A 19184-nucleotide genomic window follows, 5' to 3' on the forward strand; every position below is an offset into this window, starting at 1 on the left:
CTAAATGAAACGCCGACCCGGGACGCTGTATGGGCTGTTACTAGCGATTTGGATAGCTGTTTCTTCTTCTTCACGCGAAGGATATGCAACGTTTTCTTAGTTCAGTGATGCCTTTCAGTCGACACGTCTGTCTATTCATATATCTTCGTCAGAGAAGCGCAGGCTAGCACTGTGAGCCTTCGGTGACAGCACATGTACCTGTGTTCATGACGCGTCACATCGGCGCTCATCGCTACTTGTGCAGTTTGTTGTTTGCTGTTTATTTAAGAACACTGATGCGAAAGCTGAAATATGGTGATTTATCCTTGTTAGACTTCTTGATTCCTGAGCCTAAACGCGCCGAGAGCGTGCAGACGGACTCGGCGGATACGCTTGCCATAAGCTTCGGTGCGGACCGATCTCGGCGCCTTTTTCTTGACGATCTTATTCAGTCAGCTGTTTCGATGCACTTTGTTTGCGATTAGGCGGAAAAGCAGTCCACAAGCGATGCAAATGCGTCCACGGTCGATCGACGATACGGTAGGCATGTCGCCTGCAAAAACAGAGGGCGGCTTCGCCCCATAGATTTGGTTGCTTCCCAGGCAAGCTGGCGGACCTACGTGCAACTCTGCTACCTGTGGTAGCATATACAGTAATTCTAGGCGAGACACACCGTGGCGCCTCCATGCGGCCTCATCCATGTGACGTGTCTCGCATTCAGCCCGCAGCGGCTTTCGCGTCGACTTGTTTTTATTGTTATTGTATTTCAACGAAATCATTAAATTATTGCTATGGCTTCGTCACTGTCTGTATGATATACTACAAAACTACGCTAAATAAACACAAAGACGTACCCACAAATTGAGAAAGACTTTAATTAACCGTAGGGATTAACCAAGTGACAAACACCGGGGCCGTAAATTTCAACTTCGCTGGTTAACCACCTGCATGGAGTGGTTGGGCGGTAATTTTTTTCAAGCGAAGCATTCTATGCGAACCTTCCCAGACTTTCCTAGTCGTGGCTCTTCGGTGCTGCTGTAGCTATGCGCAATAGCTCGCATTTTAAAAAAAATATTTCGTGCCCGGTGTGGGCACAAACCTCGGTCCCCCAGCGCAGCAGCCCAGCTCTAAGCATGGCCAGGTGCGCCCCTATCGTGCCAACTAGCTCTTTGAGGCGAACGCCGCGATGAGGCAGGACGGGTGCGTGAGACCACATGCATGCGCGCCAGTCTCCTTTACTCTAAGAGCACAAGAGTGAAATCGGGAAATGTAATACGGTTTGATTAACCGCCGCTTCACGAAAGCTTCACTTCACATACATCTCCATATGTGCGTTGGATCTGCATATCTTTTCTTGGAAACGCTATCAATAGATGGACGGATGGCCACACGCGCTTTGTAGTTCAAAATCTCACTGCAATTTAAGCGGCGCTTTCCCTGCATGCGCAGGCATGGACTGCCGGAGCGACGTTGTTGCTTATGTAGCTGATGTGATTCATCGCAGCGCTAGTCTTGTGTTTTCTCGGCTTGTACCTGTCATAATTGTTGCTGTTGTAGTTTGTCCACTGTAAGAACGACCGCTGCCTTTACTACAACATCAGTGAAAGTGTGTGCGATGACCATACCAAGCTTGCCGCGGCACAAACCCCAGCTTAGCTGGAGTCACAGGACATTGATGTTCTCGAGCAGTCCTACCATTAGATACTCGAGCCCCTTTAGTGTAATTAGACGTGATGGAAAGGAGGGTCAATCAGGATAGCCTGAAAGCAGCCTACTTCTTTAATTTTTTCATTATTGAACATATGGTTACAAATGGGCGGATTTGTTTCAAGCACATATTCCAATAGGGAATGGTGCTAAGGTAGGTTACACCATTTGACTTATAAGAAAATATATTAGCATAAACACAAAAAAAGTAACTTTTGTTAGCCTTTTGGTCAACACGCACGTTCTAGAAGCTACACAACTGGCAGGAGTGTTGCTCCTTCGGCTAGAAATGGAGCATGCGTCGGTGGCTTTTCTCCTTGAAGACCTGCAGGTAGTCTCAGTCGGAAAATTCTAGCTTCCGATGTAGTTTTCATGCTGGCGCAAGTTGGACAGAGGTGTCGGAAACAACGCTTTGCAGATTTCGCTTGCGTAATTTTATTTACTTATTCGCGATAAATGTTTATAGCGGTTAAAACAATGATTAATTAACTGGAAGGTTTATCATTAGATCGCATAGCCTTAGTTAAGGGTTCAAAAGTTATCGAAGTCTTCACCTTCACTCGGAATTATTTACGTGTGACTTGTGGGCGAAAAACGTTGTTTACGTTCTGACGGTTCTCTCGAGAAAATCTAACACAAACTGGGCGTCGCTTGTCTTACTAGGTCGGCATCGTAGGTCGCACCGGCGCGGGCAAGTCGTCCCTGGTGCTCGCCCTGCTGCGAGTGCTCAAGAGCACCAATGGGCGGATACTGATCGATGGCGTCGACATCGCCTCCGTGCCACTGCCAAGGTTGCGCACGGCCATCACCGTCATCCCGCAGGTACTACCTGTGTTTGATGAAGAACGCGTCAAATGGGAAACCTGCCGTTTTGCTTCATCCGCTGCTACATAAAAAAAGGAAGCAAGCCTTGCAAAAGTGCCTTTTCTGTCACTTGCGCCTAAGTGGAGATGGTACTCAACACTAGTACCACAACGGTTTTGTGGTGTACAGGAGCAGGCCAGCTGTTCTGTTTTTAATCTAGTGCATCCACAAGCGTCATCTCTAAGCCACTTTATTTTATTCATGCTGCCGACATTTGTCACTGCTCGGGCACATGGCTAAATGAAACGAGGAAAAAAAGGGAGGCATATTTAAGTATAGCGCTAAAAGGGCGCAGGACTAGAAGCACATGCCACCATGTTTCAAAAGAGTCGTTACTACGCTTAAACGGAGAATTCATGGGATCCGTAAAACCCTGTGGCAGTGATGGCAGCGTTCTTTCTTTCCCTCTTTTCTTGATGACGTCGCTTCCGAACAGGTCATTACACAAAATACTCCCTGGGGAAATGCACTCCTTTGGGCTGGTTAGAGCCAGTAACGAGCTCCTTACACACCTATCACTAATTATTTCTTGCGCAAGAAGCTTCGAATATCTCCTCCCTATCAACCTACTTTTGGAGTCGTTTGAGAACATGAGTGCTGTGAATCATTTCGTAGAAAAAAAAAATTGCGTAGACGGTCGAAAATGCTTGTCGAAGTCAGATAGCTTTCTTGTGTAGCCTGCTGCATGCCGCCGTGTTATCCGTCAATTGCGAAAGCATATGGGTGAATTAGGAGACCCGCGAAGTGGCAATAGCGCTGTAAACCATATTGACCAATGGTGCCATGATAGAGTAGACCTTGTTGCAATCATTGCGCCCTAAATGAAAGGCAGTAGTAACTACCTAGTACTCTGGTTGCATCTTCCTCGCAATGGCTGTCCATATGGCGGACTCGTTCGATGCGGCAGGGTATATTCAAAGTTACACCCCCCTTGATGAGTAAAATGTGTCACTTTAGGTTCCTGTTTTCGTGGAAGGGGCCTGGACGCCGGCGGCGGGGGAAGAGAGGGGTTGCAGGTGATTATCTTCTACGCTGGAGGCCAGTGAACTATGGCGTCTCTGCAACAGAGAATAAAAGACAAGCCCACTTGTCGAAATAGTGGCACCCGCTTTTACCTTGCTATCGTTTTGCTCATCGTCTTGAATCTCCATCTCACTCCGTCCCCTTGTTTTCCCTGGATCCCTTTGTGCCACTCTTACACGTCCATTCTATGCGACTGGCCAACAATGGCAGACACCAAAACACATACGCCGTGCCGAGGTCACCTGTTCGGGCACATACTCACTGACGTTGTCTGCTAGACCAGGCAGCAGCAAGCAGCAATTCGTCCAGTCGAGCACATACTCTGTGCCCCATGTTGTCGGCTCGGCAGAACAGCAACCGCCACATACCTAGTTGGCCAAGCTAGTTGACGATTTCGGTCACGGGGTGTGTGAAAGTCGTTCGATACATAAGTCAAACTGGGTGAAACGCTGAAAGCATGCTGAACGCATTACAGGCGGTGGTGTTGGTTCTGTATGCGTGCCGCGAAGGACGTGACAACAGCAAGATAGCCAGAAGAAGAAGAACGCAGGTTTATTGGGAAGTGTTGCTTTTATAGCCGACCGAGTGATAACGGGCCGACCGTAGCGCGCATGTCAGGAACAGGCGCACAGTCATGCACGCGTCTGATACATCCTTCCATGTAAACAAACAAAACAGACTCTTGACATTAGTTAAGCAATTTGATTAAATGCCTCGTCATAGCGAAGGCGGTGCGGCGGTCTAGTGTTCCGGGACGATCTTCTCGGAGCTGGGGTCAGCACCGAATCCGGTGTTGGCCTTCCTTCTGTGTTGGCTGGGCACTGTTGCGCCCCAGCAGTCGTTCGGGAGGATTCCGAAGCCTGCGATGTTGATCCGGCCGAAGAATGCATTGCAGGTACCTGAGGGTTGTCGACAGGCGTGCTCGTTTCGGTTGTGTCGTCCCCGTCTTCGCTGCTTGTTTCATCATACGGCTCATCCGTTCGTATGAGGTGTTTGCGGTTGCGCCGCAGAACTTGCCCATCTTCGGTTACCAGCTGGTAGGACCTTGGAGCTTGCGTGCCTCTTACCCTCGCTTTCCGGGACCACGTTCTCGTTCCTCGCAGCCGTACTACGTCCCCTCGAGAAAGCTTCGGCAATGGTTTGCCTTGTGCGTGCTGGCAGTGCTTTTTCACCTCTGTGCAGGGTACTTCATGGAAGTCGGGAAGATTGGCTCGAAGGCGCCTCCCTTGCAACAGTTCACCAGGAGATCGCCCGTCCTCAAGTGGAGCTGAGCGATAAGCCAGTAGTCCTTGCCAGAAGTCGTCCCCGGACTCCTGCGTTTTTTTCAAGATGCGTTTGACAATCTGCACACCTTTTTCTGCCAACCCATTTGACTGCGGGTAATGAGGACTAGAAGTTACATGTGAAAAATCATAGTTTCGTGCAAACATGGCGAAGTCATAACTCGAAAACTGAGGACCATTGTCCGTGCAAACTTCTAACGGGACGCCATATCTTGCGAAGATAGCGCTTAGTGCAGCTATCGTGGTCCTTGAGGTAGTGTCCTGGAGTTGTTGGACCTCTGGAAAGTTCGAGAAGGCATCATAAGCCACAAGATACGAGTCCCCAGCAAAGAAAAATATATCCACTCCAACCCTGTACCACGGGCATCTGGGAACTGATCGCATCAGTAGAGGTTCTTTTGCTTGCGCATAAGCATATTTCTTACAGGTTGAACAGCTCGCATGTAGCGCTACAATTTCACGGTTAAGACCTGGCCAAAAAACAAGGCGACGTGCCCTCTCTTTGCACTTTTGAACCCCAAGATGTCCCGCATGAATTCTGGACAAAATCTTTTTCCGCATACTCTGGGGTACGATTACTTTGGAGCCTTTAAAAAGTACCCCATTCACAACAGATAGTTCTTGCGCAAAAGGCTTGAGTTCACCCTCAATGGGTTGGTTCCTTGACAAACGTTCCACCACTACCTGCAGGTAGCTGTCACGCGCAGTTTCTGTCCTCAATTCGCGCTCTGTCGTTGGCGTCACCATGTACCCTAGGGACTGCACTGCGTGAATTTCCACGTCGTTCATGTTTGTGTCTTGTCTGCTGCAGTCATCAGCTGTGGATCGTGATAACATATCAGCCAGAACTAGGTTCTTTCCCGGAATGTAGCGTAAAACAAAATCATACCTAAACAGACGCAGAAAAAACCTTTGCAGCCGGGGCGGCATGTCATCAATTACTTTTTCCGCTATCGACACGAGTGGTTTGTGGTCAGTTTCTATGAGTAGCTTTCGCCCGTAGACGAATTGATGGAATTTTTCGCATCCGAAGCAAATGCCAAGGGCCTCCTTTTCAATCTGAGCGTATCTCTGCTCTGCCTGTGTGAGAACGCGTGATGCATATGCTACGGGTCGCCAGTCATCGCTGTGACGTTGCAGCAGAGCTGCTCCTACACCGTCCCGTGAAGCGTCGCACGAAATCTTTGTTTCCTTTTGAGCATCAAAAATAGCAAGCACGGGAGCTGTGGCCAAATCTTGTGTTACTCTCTTCCACTCCCTAGAGTGGTTTTCAGTCCACTGAAAATCTGAGCGAGACTTGATAAGATCTCTCAACAACACTGTTCGTTCAGACAGACGCGGCACAAATTTTCCGAAGTAGTTTAACACTCCCAGCATGCGTTGAACATCGGGCTTGCTTGTTGGTTCCGGCATTTCAATCATGCTTTTAACGAGCTGTGGGTTCGGTGATATACCATTTGAGGTTATTATGTCACCAAGAAACTTGATTTCTGTGACGCCGAACTTGCACTTTTGTGCATTAAAAGTTAAGCCAGCTTTTTCGGCTGCTTTCAGGACAGCTACTAGGCGCTCGTCGTGCTCTCGCCGCGTTGAACCCCACACCAAAATGTCATCCATGTATACTAGTACGCCCGGTAGCCCATCTAGAACTTGAGTCATTGTTTGTTGAAACACTTCTGGTGCCGACGATATTCCAAACGGTAGTCGCAAAAATCGGTATCTTCCAAAAGGCGACGAGAAAGTACATATTTTCGAGGTTTGCTCATCCAAAGCTATCTGGTGGTAGCCAGAGTTAGCATCCAAGCAGCTGAAGTACGTGGCGCCCGCTAACTTAGCTTCCAAGTTTTCACGCTTAGGGAGGGGAAAATGCTGCCTTTTCACCTGCTGATTGATATTCCTAGGATCCAAACAAACTCGTAGACTGCCATCTTTTTTCTTCACAAGTACCAGGGGGCTTACCCAGTCAGTAGGCTCCTGTTCTTTCACGATGATTTCAGCCCGCGCCATTCTTTCGAGTTCATCTTTGAGAGGCTCCTCCAGGGCCAAAGGAACACGACGAGCTGGCTGGACAACCGGTACTGCTCCAGGTTTCAGGACCATGTGATAGGACTGCTTCAGGCAACCAAGTCCCTCGAAGACATGTCTGAAATCCTTCAGAGGACCATATACAGAAGCCGCGTTCACAGCATCCACAGTACGGTGAACCAGCCCCAAGGACTCACTGGCTTCTAGTCCCAGTATGGGCTGGCGACCATTTTTTACAATGAAGAATTTCACCGGAGTGTGTGCATTTCCAACATGCACAATTTTCGACACTGTCCCAAAGCACGTTATGACACCGCCGTTATACGCCCGCAGCACTGTGCTTGTCGGCTGTAGTTCATTTGATGGTAGTTTCCGATAGACCGAAAATGGCAAAAGGCTGGCTTGTGATCCCGTGTCTATCTTGAAGGAAATTCCCTGACCATTAACTTGAGCATTTACCGTCCACTCATTGGTTTTTCCACCTTTACTGCAGACATCTAGGACATCAAAATCGCTCTCTTGAAGTTTGTTGACTTCACTCACTTCTGTCGACTTCCTACAGCACATAGAAAAGTGATTGACACCTTGGCACACATAGCATTTTTTTCCAAATGCTGGGCACTGCTTCGGCCTGTGCTTGCGGTTACAACGCCTGCACTGCAACTGTTCCCCGCCAAGCTTACTCTCGTTTGTGCGCCTCGAAATGGCATCGACGCAGCCGTCTGCTTTGCGCCACACCTCATTTTGTTGTGCGACTGATTCTGCAATTTTGCACATACTTTCCGCTTTCAATAACGTCAGCTCTTTCTCCCGAAGCATCTTCTCCCGTAGCTTAGCGTTGTTGGTACCAAAGACAATTTGGTCTCATACCAGTGAGTCATGCGATGCTCCAAAGTTGCACTGCGAGGCTTGTTTCTTTAAGTCACGTAAAAATTTTTCGAACGGTTCTCCTTCCGCTTGGGTCCTCGTGCGAAACAGGTACCTTTCATGCACTTCGTTGGTCACCTCTGAGCAGTAGGCGTCGAACTTTTGCATTAAGGTCTTGTAGTCATCCTTGCTCTCGTTCGGTTCGAACTTGAAATTGTTGAATACATCGAGCGCCTCGTCACCCGCGATGCTCAGCAGAAGTGCAGCTTTCGAAGCCTCACTTTTCGGCTGGTCCTTCACTTCCGTTGCTTGCAGGAAGAGCTCAAATTTTTGCTTGAAAGGCTTCCACGATGCCGAGACGTTCCCCGCCAGACGCAGGGGCTCCGGTGCCTGCAGCCGTTCCATGCTTCGTCTTCCACGGCTGCCGAAGCTAGACCGTCGTAGCCACTTCTGACACCATGTATGCGTGCCGCGAAGGACGTGACAACAGCAAGATAGTCAGAACAAGAAGAACGCAGGTTTATTGGGAAGTGTTGCTTTTATAGCCGACCGAGTGATAACGGGCCGACCGTAGCGCGCATGTCAGGAACAGGCGCACAGTCATGCACGCGTCTGATACACTTCGGCCCGGCTAAGTCACCTCGTAGCACAGCTCACACTTGTTAATCCCTCTGCAATATGACGTCATCGTCTAGACAAAGCAAAATACAGGAGGTAGCAGACACATCTCCATGCGAAGGAATAATAGGACTGCTTTTGTGTTGTTGAATTCTGAACACAATTTATCTTCTTTCTGTGACGTTGCTCAGGATCCGAACCTTGTGCGGGGCACGCTCCGTGCCAACTTGGACCCCACGCAGAAGCACTCGGACGAGGAGTTGTGGCAGGTGTTACGGCAGGCCAACCTCGCTGAATTTGTGTCCAGACAGCCGCTCAAGCTGCTGCTCGAGACCGGAGACGGTGGCGGCAATCTGAGGTGATGAAGAGTCCCACAGTAAACAATTTAATTGCTTGAGATTGGGTGTTTCCAGAGCGCCATGCGCCTAATGTGCCGATTTCGAAGACTCGTAATTTCGCATCCAATGCGCATTAGAAGTCGCTTTTGCACCGCAAGCGGGTCGTTTCAGATTCAATATGAAAGGTCTTCTGTTCATCTTTTCACTCATCGTAACCAGATTTATCACACTTAAGTAAAAAGCATTTCTCCTGCTCTGTTGAATAATTACACTTAAGAAAAGCAATACTTTCTCCTGCTCCGCGGAATATATAAATGTCTGGAGGCCAGAAAACAAGCATGCGACACACTGCCGTCCACGCAAGATGACATATTGGTTCCTTTGCCGACCCACCAGCGCCGGGCAGCGGCAGCTAGTGTGCTTGGCACGCGCCCTGCTGCGACGACCGATGGTCCTGGTGCTGGACGAGGCTACCTCGCACATGGACGGCGACACGGACCGCCTGATTCAGGCGACACTGCGGGACAGCTTCGCCAACTTCACACTCCTCACCGTGGCTCACCGGCTGCACACCGTGCTCGACTACGACAGGTAGGCCTGGACCCGCGACTCGTTCAGTCGCGACATATCTTCAACTGCCTCAGCGCATAGCGCTTGCATGGGTCTCCTAACACTTCCTTTACGTTGGTTGTAACGTAAGATAGGATGCTAAGAAACGACTTCGCCGTCAAAATCCCTGGATTTCTTTGCTTCTCTCGTCCTACGTCTTGTAAAACAAATCGAAAATATGGAAAGTAGGTACAAACCTTGTTTTGATTAACTGTAGATAGCACGAATTGTGCGATGAAGTCAGCCAGTCACATAAATTGCTGCTAATCAATCAAGAACATTCCAATCACTCATATTTATTTCCTTTGGAAATGAGGAGTGCGGAACAAAAAGCTGGATCAGCTTGACGAAGTCCCGACTGCCAAAAGTCGGCAGTGCAGCAAGATGACGGCAAGTCATATATAACAATGCAATGTATAGTCAAGTATTATAGACTGACAAGTATTATAGAATAAATGTAATGTATGAAGTGGAACGTCGTGCTTAATTCAATCCAAGGCTTTGGAGAAGTCATGGAATACTGCCATAGTGAAAACCTTATGTTCAATATTATGAATCGGACTGGTTTTGATTTCGAGCAGAGCAGCCCACATGGACTTTGCAGGCTTAAATCCATATTGCTCATTGGAAATTATATTGTTAAGATGTAGAGCAAAACGTCAACAAGGTGAATGCTGGAGCCAACGTTTCGACAAGTGGACTTGTCTTCTTCAAGGCGACGTATGCTTTACTCGCCACAAAGGAAAGCAGAGGGCACTCACCTTGTTCCTTCATTCTCCCGTATTCCCCGTCTTTTCTCTGGATTGTTAAGATGTAGGAATTTGTACAGCCTTATGAAGATAACCCGCTCAACTACTTTAGAAAACAAAGGTAGCATGGAAATAGGACGGTAGTTATTGGGATCATTTTTATTGCCTCCTTTGAAAATTCGGGCAAAGTTCATTTTACCCGGGAACTCTCCTTTATAAATCATTAGATTGCAAATGTGTGCAAGAGGAATGCTAATAAACGTTGCAACAGCTTTGATTGCAGGTCCAGTAATGCTGTCTGGGCCACGAGAGCATGTATTGCGAATTCGATTGATGACGGGGAGAATCTCATCTTCAGATGTAGGGGATAAAAATTTTGAATTCACACATGCTGGGACCTAAAATGAGCCAACCGATTTCACAGCTGAGGGAACACTATTCGAAGTACAACTTCCTCCATGTAAAAAATTGTCAACGAGTTTATTAGCGAGTGAGCCACCGCTATAAAAAACTCTACTGATTCGCATTTTCGAAGAAACAGCATGTTGTGTCTTACCAATGGGCTTATCTATGCCTTGCCACAGGAATCTAGTGGTATGCATTCATGAAAACTTTTGACGATAAAAAGTAATTTTGCCTATTGTAAATCTTGGTAGAATTTATTCCGAAACCTTTTAAACTCGTTGAAATGTTCTTGATTACGTGTATAACAAAATCGTGCGAATAAAAATTGCTCTTCTTTAGTAGCCTAAAAGGTCACCGGTGATCCACTTCTTTCAGCTTCTGCTGAATTTTTTTACTTATACATTTCGAATGGCTTTGTCAAACGCATCAGTGTTTTACCTATGAATATATCCTATGCGGAAGATGGATTCTCGGCTTTAAGTACATCAACGCAGTTAATTTCAGACATTAAAAAATTAAATTATGGGGTTTTACGTGCCAAAACCACTTTCTGATTATGAGGCACGCCGTAGTGGGTGACTCCGAAAATTTTGACCACCTGGGGTTCTTTAACGTGCACCTAAATCTAAATACACGGGTGTTTTCGCATTTCGCCCCCACCGAAATGCGGCCGCCATGGCCGGGATTCGATCCCGCGACCTCGTGCTCAGCAGCCCAACACCATAGCCACTGAGCAACCACGGCGGGTAATTTCAGACATAAGCAAACAAAATTTAGTAATGTTCTTTTGGTCATTGCTTTCGCGTACGTATGCAGAAGGATCCAGTTCTATCATAAGACAAAACTGTAAAAAAGGGAATATGATCGCTTATTCCCGAAGAAAACACACCCCATCCATTTTTATGGGGTAAAAACTTTCTGAAACATACATCGAGGAACGTTTCCGACTGACAGCTTATTCGTTTGAGCATACCTATGATGTTTTCGCAGCTATAAGAGAACATCATTTCTATTAATCTGATTTGTGTTGCGTTGACATTCATAATTTCAATTATCAGGTCTCTTCAACGGGAGTATCGTAGCGTGATTCAAAGACTGGACAAAAGAAGACACAAAGAAACGCACACAGCGCTACCCTACTCCCCTTGAAGGTGCATTACCGAGAAGCCCACATTGCAACCCTCGTGAACTTTATCAGGTTTTCTTGTTACACAACATGCATTTTGTTTTGGCTAGTAAATAAAAAACACACGAAACTAAAGAACGCAGACACATCGCTGTGAGGTGGATGGCACAGCACAATTATAGCTATATTACAGTACAGGATGGTAACAGTTTCATGATGGTCAGTCGCAAGTGAATAATTGTTCAGCATGTCCAAACGTGAGTGGTTCCTAATGAAAAGGGTACTCCTCCTCCACGTTTGCTTACCCTGAACTGTGACGCGTCTTCGTACCCTGCGAATCGCATGACATCTGCATGACAACTTAACCAAATTTTCATAAATGCTAAGAAGTGAAATTTGTGCAATAATGATTTCATTTCGCCTTCAATATGTTCGATTCTATTTTTTAAGCTCTGAGCATTTAAATGATAGATAGATAAATATTTATCTAAGAAGTAGGTAGCATTTGTGAGTAAGTGGTTAACTATAGCGGTGTCGAAATAAGACAGTGTAGGCCATAAGGTAGAATCATCTTCATAAATGACCTTCCCAACGGCATATTGACACGTGTACTTATCTTTATCGGGCGACCACGTTTCGCCGCCGAACAAATGTTATCGCACAGCGCGGGACGCGCCTGCATGTATCCGAAGTTTCTGGAAAGTTATCGATGCTTCTATCCGCTGTCTGTTGTCGCCGAACCTTATGTTATCTGATTTCGTCACCTGACGCGAATGGTGTAGAACTTTGCGGAAGGCACGCAGGTCCGAACGATTAGTCTGGAACATTCGACGACTTCGACGAACATTCGTCGCAGAAGGACCGCTTAAGAAGGCGCAGCAAAGCAGTCCGGAGCAGGTGCACGTGTCGAGCACTGACATGAACAAAGGAAAGGTTGCAGTCATCCCCTACATACACGGATTCTCCCATAGAATAAAGAAGATTGCTGGAAGGAGCGGCATTAACGTTGTGTTTTCGGCACCTAATAAATTGGTCAGCCTCTGTAAAACCACAAGGCCGGAAAGAATCTCACGTAGCGCATGCGAAAAAGAACATAAAAACAAATTCGTTGATTGTATCGCCGCCGTGGTATACCGTATTCCTCTCAGCTGTGGACAATCCTACATCGGTCAAACAGGTAGATGCATAAATGACAGGCTACGAGAACATAGTAACAAACTTAACAACGTGGCCGCTGACGGCTTTCTTGCCATCCATTGCCAGAGATGCAAGTGCAAACCAAGATTCAAAGAAACAGTGATCATGAGTAGAAGCAGGTGTGAAATGACGCGCTTTATAATAGAAGCCAGACACATAGCAACATTCGGCGATGCATGCGTCAGTAAAACTTCCATATCATTATCATCAAAAGAGCTGAATTATCTTTGTTCGCGTTGAACGTGTACATGTCTTTGAATATGTGAATCAAGAAACTGCCTACGTGTGGTTCCCAGTTTATATCTTTTGTTTATTTTTCCAAAAATGTTACACGTGGTGTATGACGGGTCGAGGGTGTATATATAGCGACGAGAACGAGAAATAAACCTGTTGTTGAAAGTAGCGCTGTGTGTGTCAGATGTGCCTTCTTTTGTCCTTGTCAAGCTTGCGCTAGAACTAAATAAGATATGCTCTATAAAAGCCGACGCGCTTGACCTGCTGATCAGATTTTCGACGATCGCCGACTGTGTTCGCCGCTATCGTTGTGCTATAAGTGTAGCCTGTTTTGTGGGCACAGGTTCGCCCAATAAAATTTAGTTTTGTCGTTCACAGTGGTGCTACTGTGTACTTCAACGTCAGCACTACGTGACAATATTGTCACGTGGTGGTGACGTTGAATAACACAGTAGCAATACTGTGAACGAGAAAATGCGCTGTCTGTTGTTCGGCGACAACAGACAGCGGATAGAAGCATCGATAACGTTTCAGAAACTTCGGATACATACAGGCGTGTCCCACGCTGTGCGATTACATTTGTTAGGCTGCGAAACGTGGTTGCCCGATAAAGATAAGTATATGTGTCAATATCATCCAATATCCCACTTTTTGCAGATGACTCCGTAATCTACCGTCGCACTACAGACCCAACCGACTATGCAATGTTCCAAAAAGAGTTACATTCATTAAAAACCTGTTGTTCCAACTCTTTAATGAAACTTAACATCTACAAATGTAAAGTTATTCAGGTATGCCGTAAATACTCTAACAAGGATCACCCGTTATTTTTAAACTCGACAGCCCCATCCACCGTTGAATCATAGCGTTATCTCGGTATCACTAATAATAGCAAGTTGACCTGTTTCGACCATATAAAAGAAATTGGCTACCGACACCAATAAATCACTTGGTTACGTCAGACGTACCCTTGCGCTGTGCCCCTCTTCCACAAGAAAACTAGCTTATGAAATTTTTATTCGTAGTAAACCTGAATACGCCGCAGCAATTTGGAGCCCACAGCAAGCTTATTAATTAATATATTAGAATCAATACAAAATCCTGCCACTAGATTCATCACTTCCAGGTACAGCCAAGAATAAAGTGTAAGTGCGATTAAATCATCTCTAGGACTCGAACCGTTGGTGTGGCGTCGAAAGATTGCAAAACTGTGCCTTTTCCAGCGACCTTATTATTACTTCCACGAACTGCATGGAAGGCTTCTAATTCCACCAACCCGTGCATCCCGTCACCTTTTTAACTCTTGCAGCATCCAGCACTTGCATGGTTCAAAATTATCATTTAATCAATCTTTTTTGTCTAGCACCATTATAGAGAGGAACAATTTACCAGGTAGAATTAATGAGCCCAAACCCATTATCTTCAAGCAGCTGCTTACTGATCACCTTAAACCCTAAACTTATAATGACCGTACTGTGCCTTCATTCTTTTGCGACTGCCGTCCCACATTGTGATTGCTCTGCTGATTTGCTTTTGCATTCTATGCAGTGTGCCTCATGGCTTTTTTTCGTTTTAATACAAATCCACAGGCTGAGTTTTGTAAGAAATTATAACAACATCTTCGTTTCTATTCTTATCTTCTGTAACCCGCCCTTATGTAATACCCCGACAGGGGTCCTCAAGAAAAAATATGATGATGATGATGATGATGATGACGATCCTCGCATGAAACATGTATGCGAGGCCTTGCTTATACAAGTCTTCTTCTTCATCATCATCATCATCATCATCATCATCATCATCATCATTCATTGAACCCTTAAGGACCCTTTACAGGGAATTACATAAGGAGGGGGGAGGGAAGTCATAGATATAAAGAAGTCAAAGATGTTACATCAAGAATTAATTGAAATAGCGCCGGTTAAGTAATGCAGCACCAAATCCCACACCAAATCTTCACACCAAATCCTGATGGCATTTGCACCTGCTTCCTTTCGAACGTAGACCTTCCTTTCCTTTGTGCAGACAAATTGATATCTTTTGTCGTTGGTTGAAGATTTCGCGAGCCACAGCAGGTTATTGTTTAAAGCACTCAAGTTGTCAACAAAGTAGACATCATCCTTGAGGCCTGCGTGCTTAGGCACGCAGGCCTCAACTGAACTCAACGCAGGCCACGCAGGCCACCTACAAAAGAATTACCTGTTTTTGACACTGAGTCTGGTGCTGCAATTGATATCATGGATGTTGCTGAGCGGTTTAATTTATTATTTTGTAGCGTATTTAGTGACGAAAAGCCCCTAGATAAGTCAACACATTTTTCTGAAAGTTCTCCATATATGGAATGAATAACTGTGACAAGTGACGCTATTGTGAAAGCTATTGAGCGTTTACCATCGTTTTCTAGTCCAGGTCCTGATGGTATTTGTACCAAGCTACTAAAAATGGCAAAGCACAATTCTGCTCTTATACTTACACTAATGTTTCAACAGTCTCTCGACACCACCGAAATTCCAGACGACTGGAAATTGGCACACGTCATACCAATATATAAAACCACCGACAAAAACAAGCTAACAAACTATAGGCCTATATCCCGTACGTCTGTTGTATGCAAACTATTTGAACACGTATTAGCGTCTCAAATCATGCAGTACATGGCTAGCAACCACATTCTATTTGCAAACCAGCATGGCTTTCAACGAGGCCGTCAATATCGCTTTCTGTGAGGCATAGTATATCGAGCAGATTGGCAAGGTTATTAGAGCGACAGTCCGTGAATTTCCATGTTCTAGCGGCCACTGTATCACTTCATATCATTCAGTTCAAGCTTCAACATTCTAATTGGTTCTGTTTCATTTGTTTCTATTTCACCAACCCTCTTGATAATATCATGAACCTTTTTTTCACGCCTACCTGACGTTTGTAGCAGCTGGCCATGCGTGTCAAATAAGGGTTGGATACTTCAATGCTGGTTACAGTTTGTATTGAGGATGATAGGTCATCAACCTTTCCAGTGAGATTGGCTTTGTTTATCTCAGCAAATTTCTGAGTCAAAGCAGGAGAGGGAGGATTTGAGTGCTGCTCTCCGTCGGTGCGGGATTTCGATATATCTCGCACCGATGGTGGTGCCTAACATCACTGCACGCAACGTCCGAATCTACTGACTCTATTTATGTTTGATATGAACGCATCTAATAAGCAGGCGCCTTCAACAGTCACGCATGTCACTGTAAGTATTATCTTTGAAATCCCGCAAGTTTAATTAAAGTCTGGAAATCCTTTTGCAGCTCGGAAGAGCACGTTTATATTGACGTCACCTCCTAAAACACAATTCATTTTTTTCTTCTGTTGCATAACATAAAATATTTTCAAAGAAAGTAAACAGCGGGTTGCACCACCTGATGGTGATCTGTGCGGGACAGAGGACAAGTTTGCATGGTTCTAACACGTCATAATCATAAGATATATCTACAAGTGTCTCAATCAGCTTGCTTGCCCGCGAGAAATTGTTAAGGTTTTTCTGTGCTGCTTGTGACGTAATGGCTTCAATATCGGGCGTCTATGCTAGAGGTCATATATTCGTATCCTGCTATCAGATGACATACAGAGTTAACTGTTGATTACGCAGTAATTTGTTGAAAGACAAGTTTGCGAATTGAAGAAACCTTTTGGGGCCATAAGGACAAAATTTACGCAAATCCGTGTAGTACCAATCTTTTCCATACTGGCTGAACTGACCCTTAGACACTGGCGTCCGCGGGTTCCTCTAGTAATTTTTGCATGAAAATATGTGTTTGGAAGGAGCTAGTTAGCTTTGTTTATAGCCTGACTACGGAACCACGTACACGAGGCAAGGTCTCGCCAATCGCTAACTGCGTGTTCTACGTGACAACCGCAGCATTGAACAAACGGTTGCTGGGTGAGGCAGTGAGTGGATTTAGTTTGTTTCAACCACATTTAAGGCCATTCGCGGTGCGCGGATGCGTAATCACGCGGCACATTTTGATGCGAAACCATCGAATTGCCTGTTGAGCGAAAAACCTGGCATCTGTATCAGATAAATGGCGCTTAAATTCCCATTCGCCCTGACGCCACGTGCACGCCCCGAGGGAGCAGAGTGGGCGAAAGTGAACACCGGTTGGCGCGCTGGCCTGACACGCGAGGGGAGAGGGGGTTCCTTCTCGACGCCACCTCGCCATCGCTCTCGGAAGCCTCTATTAACCGCGCCCTCCTGGTCCGTGCAAGCTCTCGCCTGCGTTCTAACCTGGCCTCGCTAATTAATTAAATATAAATTATGGGGCTTTACGTACCAAATCCGCGATATGATTATGAGGCGCGCCATAGTGGGGGACTCTGGACATTCGGGCCACCTTGAGTTCGTTAACGTGCGCCTCAATAAGTGCACGGGTGTTCTCGCACGTCGGTACCATCGAAATGAGGCCGCTGTGGCCCGGATTCTATCGTCCACCTCGTGTTTAGCAGCCCGACACCATAGCCACTAAGCAACCATGGCGGATAGTCTTGCGCTATCTAGGATGCGTTGGCAAAGCGTGTCAGTGCGCGCGCTTTCCCGCGGGGTCTTCATAACTTAAATGACATTCAAGGGTGTTCGATTGGACAGTTATGCTGTCGCACTCGAAACTCATAAGAATTACTTAGGTGGCCTCGGATTCTTGCAGCTTACGCGATACGAGTAAAGCACAAAAAAGAATAATTACGCAGAAAATATATATATATATATATATATATATATATATATATATATATATATATATATATATAGTCATATCGTGAGAAGCCAACAAACACTGGCACCACGGACAACATCAGGGAAAATTACTTGGACTTAATAAATGAAATACAGAAACGAAACAATAATGGCATTTTTTCATCCACTTTAATTTTCATTAATTTATTGTTTCGGTATTTCATTTATCAAGCCCAAGTAATTTTCCTCTACGTTGTCCTTGCTGTCAGTCTTTGTTGGCTTCTTATGATATGACTAATAAAAATCGGGCCCCTCGGTTAACCACCTTTCTTCTCGTTTATCTAGATATATATTGTACAGCACAGGACGCGCCTGCATGTATCGGAAGTTTCTGCAATGTTATCGATGCTTCCATCCACTGTCTGTGACCGAGCCTTGTGTAATCTGATCGCATGTGTGAGCGACGCGAATAATGTAGAATTTTGTAGAAGGCACGTGGGTCCCAGCGATTGCTCTGGAAAATTCGACGACTGATGTATAAAATCGGACACTTGACCCGCTGATCAGATTTTCGACGATCGCCGACCATGTTCGCCGCTATCGTTGTGTTATAAGTGCAGCCTGTTTTTGTGGGCACAGATTCACACAATAAATGTTAGTTTTATCTATCACGGTATTGCTACTGTGTCCTTCAACGTCACAACCACGTGACATCTGGTGGAGGTGCTTTACGTTCATGTACCGGACGCCCCCGACAAGCCGTGAACCAAGCCCGGACAACAAAGAGAACACCAACGTAGTCCCGGACCATCAAGCAAGCCGCCGTCTTCAACAGCTGCCCCCGGAGCATGGACTTCTACCTGAGAAGACCAAGAAGATTGTGGCCAAGGCAACCCCAATGGCAGCCCCAGCGTCCTCCATGGTGCTGCAGCAGCCCAGGGAGCCTCCGACGTTGCGCGGTTAAGCATTCGAGGACCTGGAAACATGGCTTGAGACGGATGAGAGGGTCGCTGCATTTAACAGCTGGAACAGCGACGACAAACTGCGACGTGTCTTCTTCGCATTGGAAGACGCTGCCAGGACGTGGCTCGAGAAACGAGAAGCCACATTAACGACCTCGCACCTTTTCCGAAGCGGTTTTCTACAGACGTTCACAAGCGTCGTACGCCGAGAACGAGCCCAAGCACTGCTGGAAACCCGAGTGCAGCTGCCTAATGAGGCCACCACGATCTTTACAGAAGAAATGAGCCCCCTATTCCGCCATGCCGACCCGGAAATGTCCGAGAAAAAGAAAGTCCGCCTACTGATGCGTGGTGTAAAGGAGGAACTTTTCGCCGGAATGGTACGGAGCCCACCGCACACCGTCGAGGAGTTTCTTCGCGAGGCCACCAGCATCGAGAAGACACTGCAAATGCGGAACCAGCAATTCAGCCGCCGCACTAACTTGACAAA

At 46.3% G+C, this 19184-nt stretch overlaps 2 protein-coding genes across 3 annotated transcripts in view; one reads left to right on the forward strand and one right to left on the reverse strand.

Moving 5' to 3' along the window:
* The window catches only part of LOC139061384 (ATP-binding cassette sub-family C member 2-like), a 485203-nt gene that overhangs the window by 443777 nt on the left and 22242 nt on the right, over window positions 1–19184 (forward strand). Inside the window, exons 24-26 of the mRNA XM_070541366.1 lie at window positions 2350–2508; window positions 8558–8724; window positions 9101–9295. Of these exons, the coding sequence (XP_070397467.1) occupies window positions 2350–2508; window positions 8558–8724; window positions 9101–9295 (521 nt within the window). The remainder of the gene's footprint in view (window positions 1–2349; window positions 2509–8557; window positions 8725–9100; window positions 9296–19184) is intronic.
* On the reverse strand, window positions 4103–8362 carry LOC135905807 (uncharacterized). Of its 2 annotated transcripts, none has more exons than XR_011515426.1 (2): window positions 6816–8362; window positions 4103–4886 (listed from the first exon to the last, which is right to left on the reverse strand). XR_011515426.1 is itself a non-coding variant. In XM_070541365.1 (2 exons), exons 1-2 carry the CDS (start codon window positions 8151–8153, stop codon window positions 4266–4268), a joined length of 1023 nt encoding a protein of 340 aa, XP_070397466.1. In that variant the 5' UTR covers window positions 8154–8351; the 3' UTR covers window positions 4103–4265. The 2 variants fall into 2 exon arrangements, 1 of the variants encoding a protein (XP_070397466.1); XM_070541365.1 differs by having other exon boundaries at window positions 7752–8351.

Source organism: Dermacentor albipictus, chromosome 6 (genome assembly GCF_038994185.2).
Source record: "Dermacentor albipictus isolate Rhodes 1998 colony chromosome 6, USDA_Dalb.pri_finalv2, whole genome shotgun sequence".
Lineage (NCBI taxonomy): Eukaryota > Metazoa > Arthropoda > Arachnida > Ixodida > Ixodidae > Dermacentor > Dermacentor albipictus.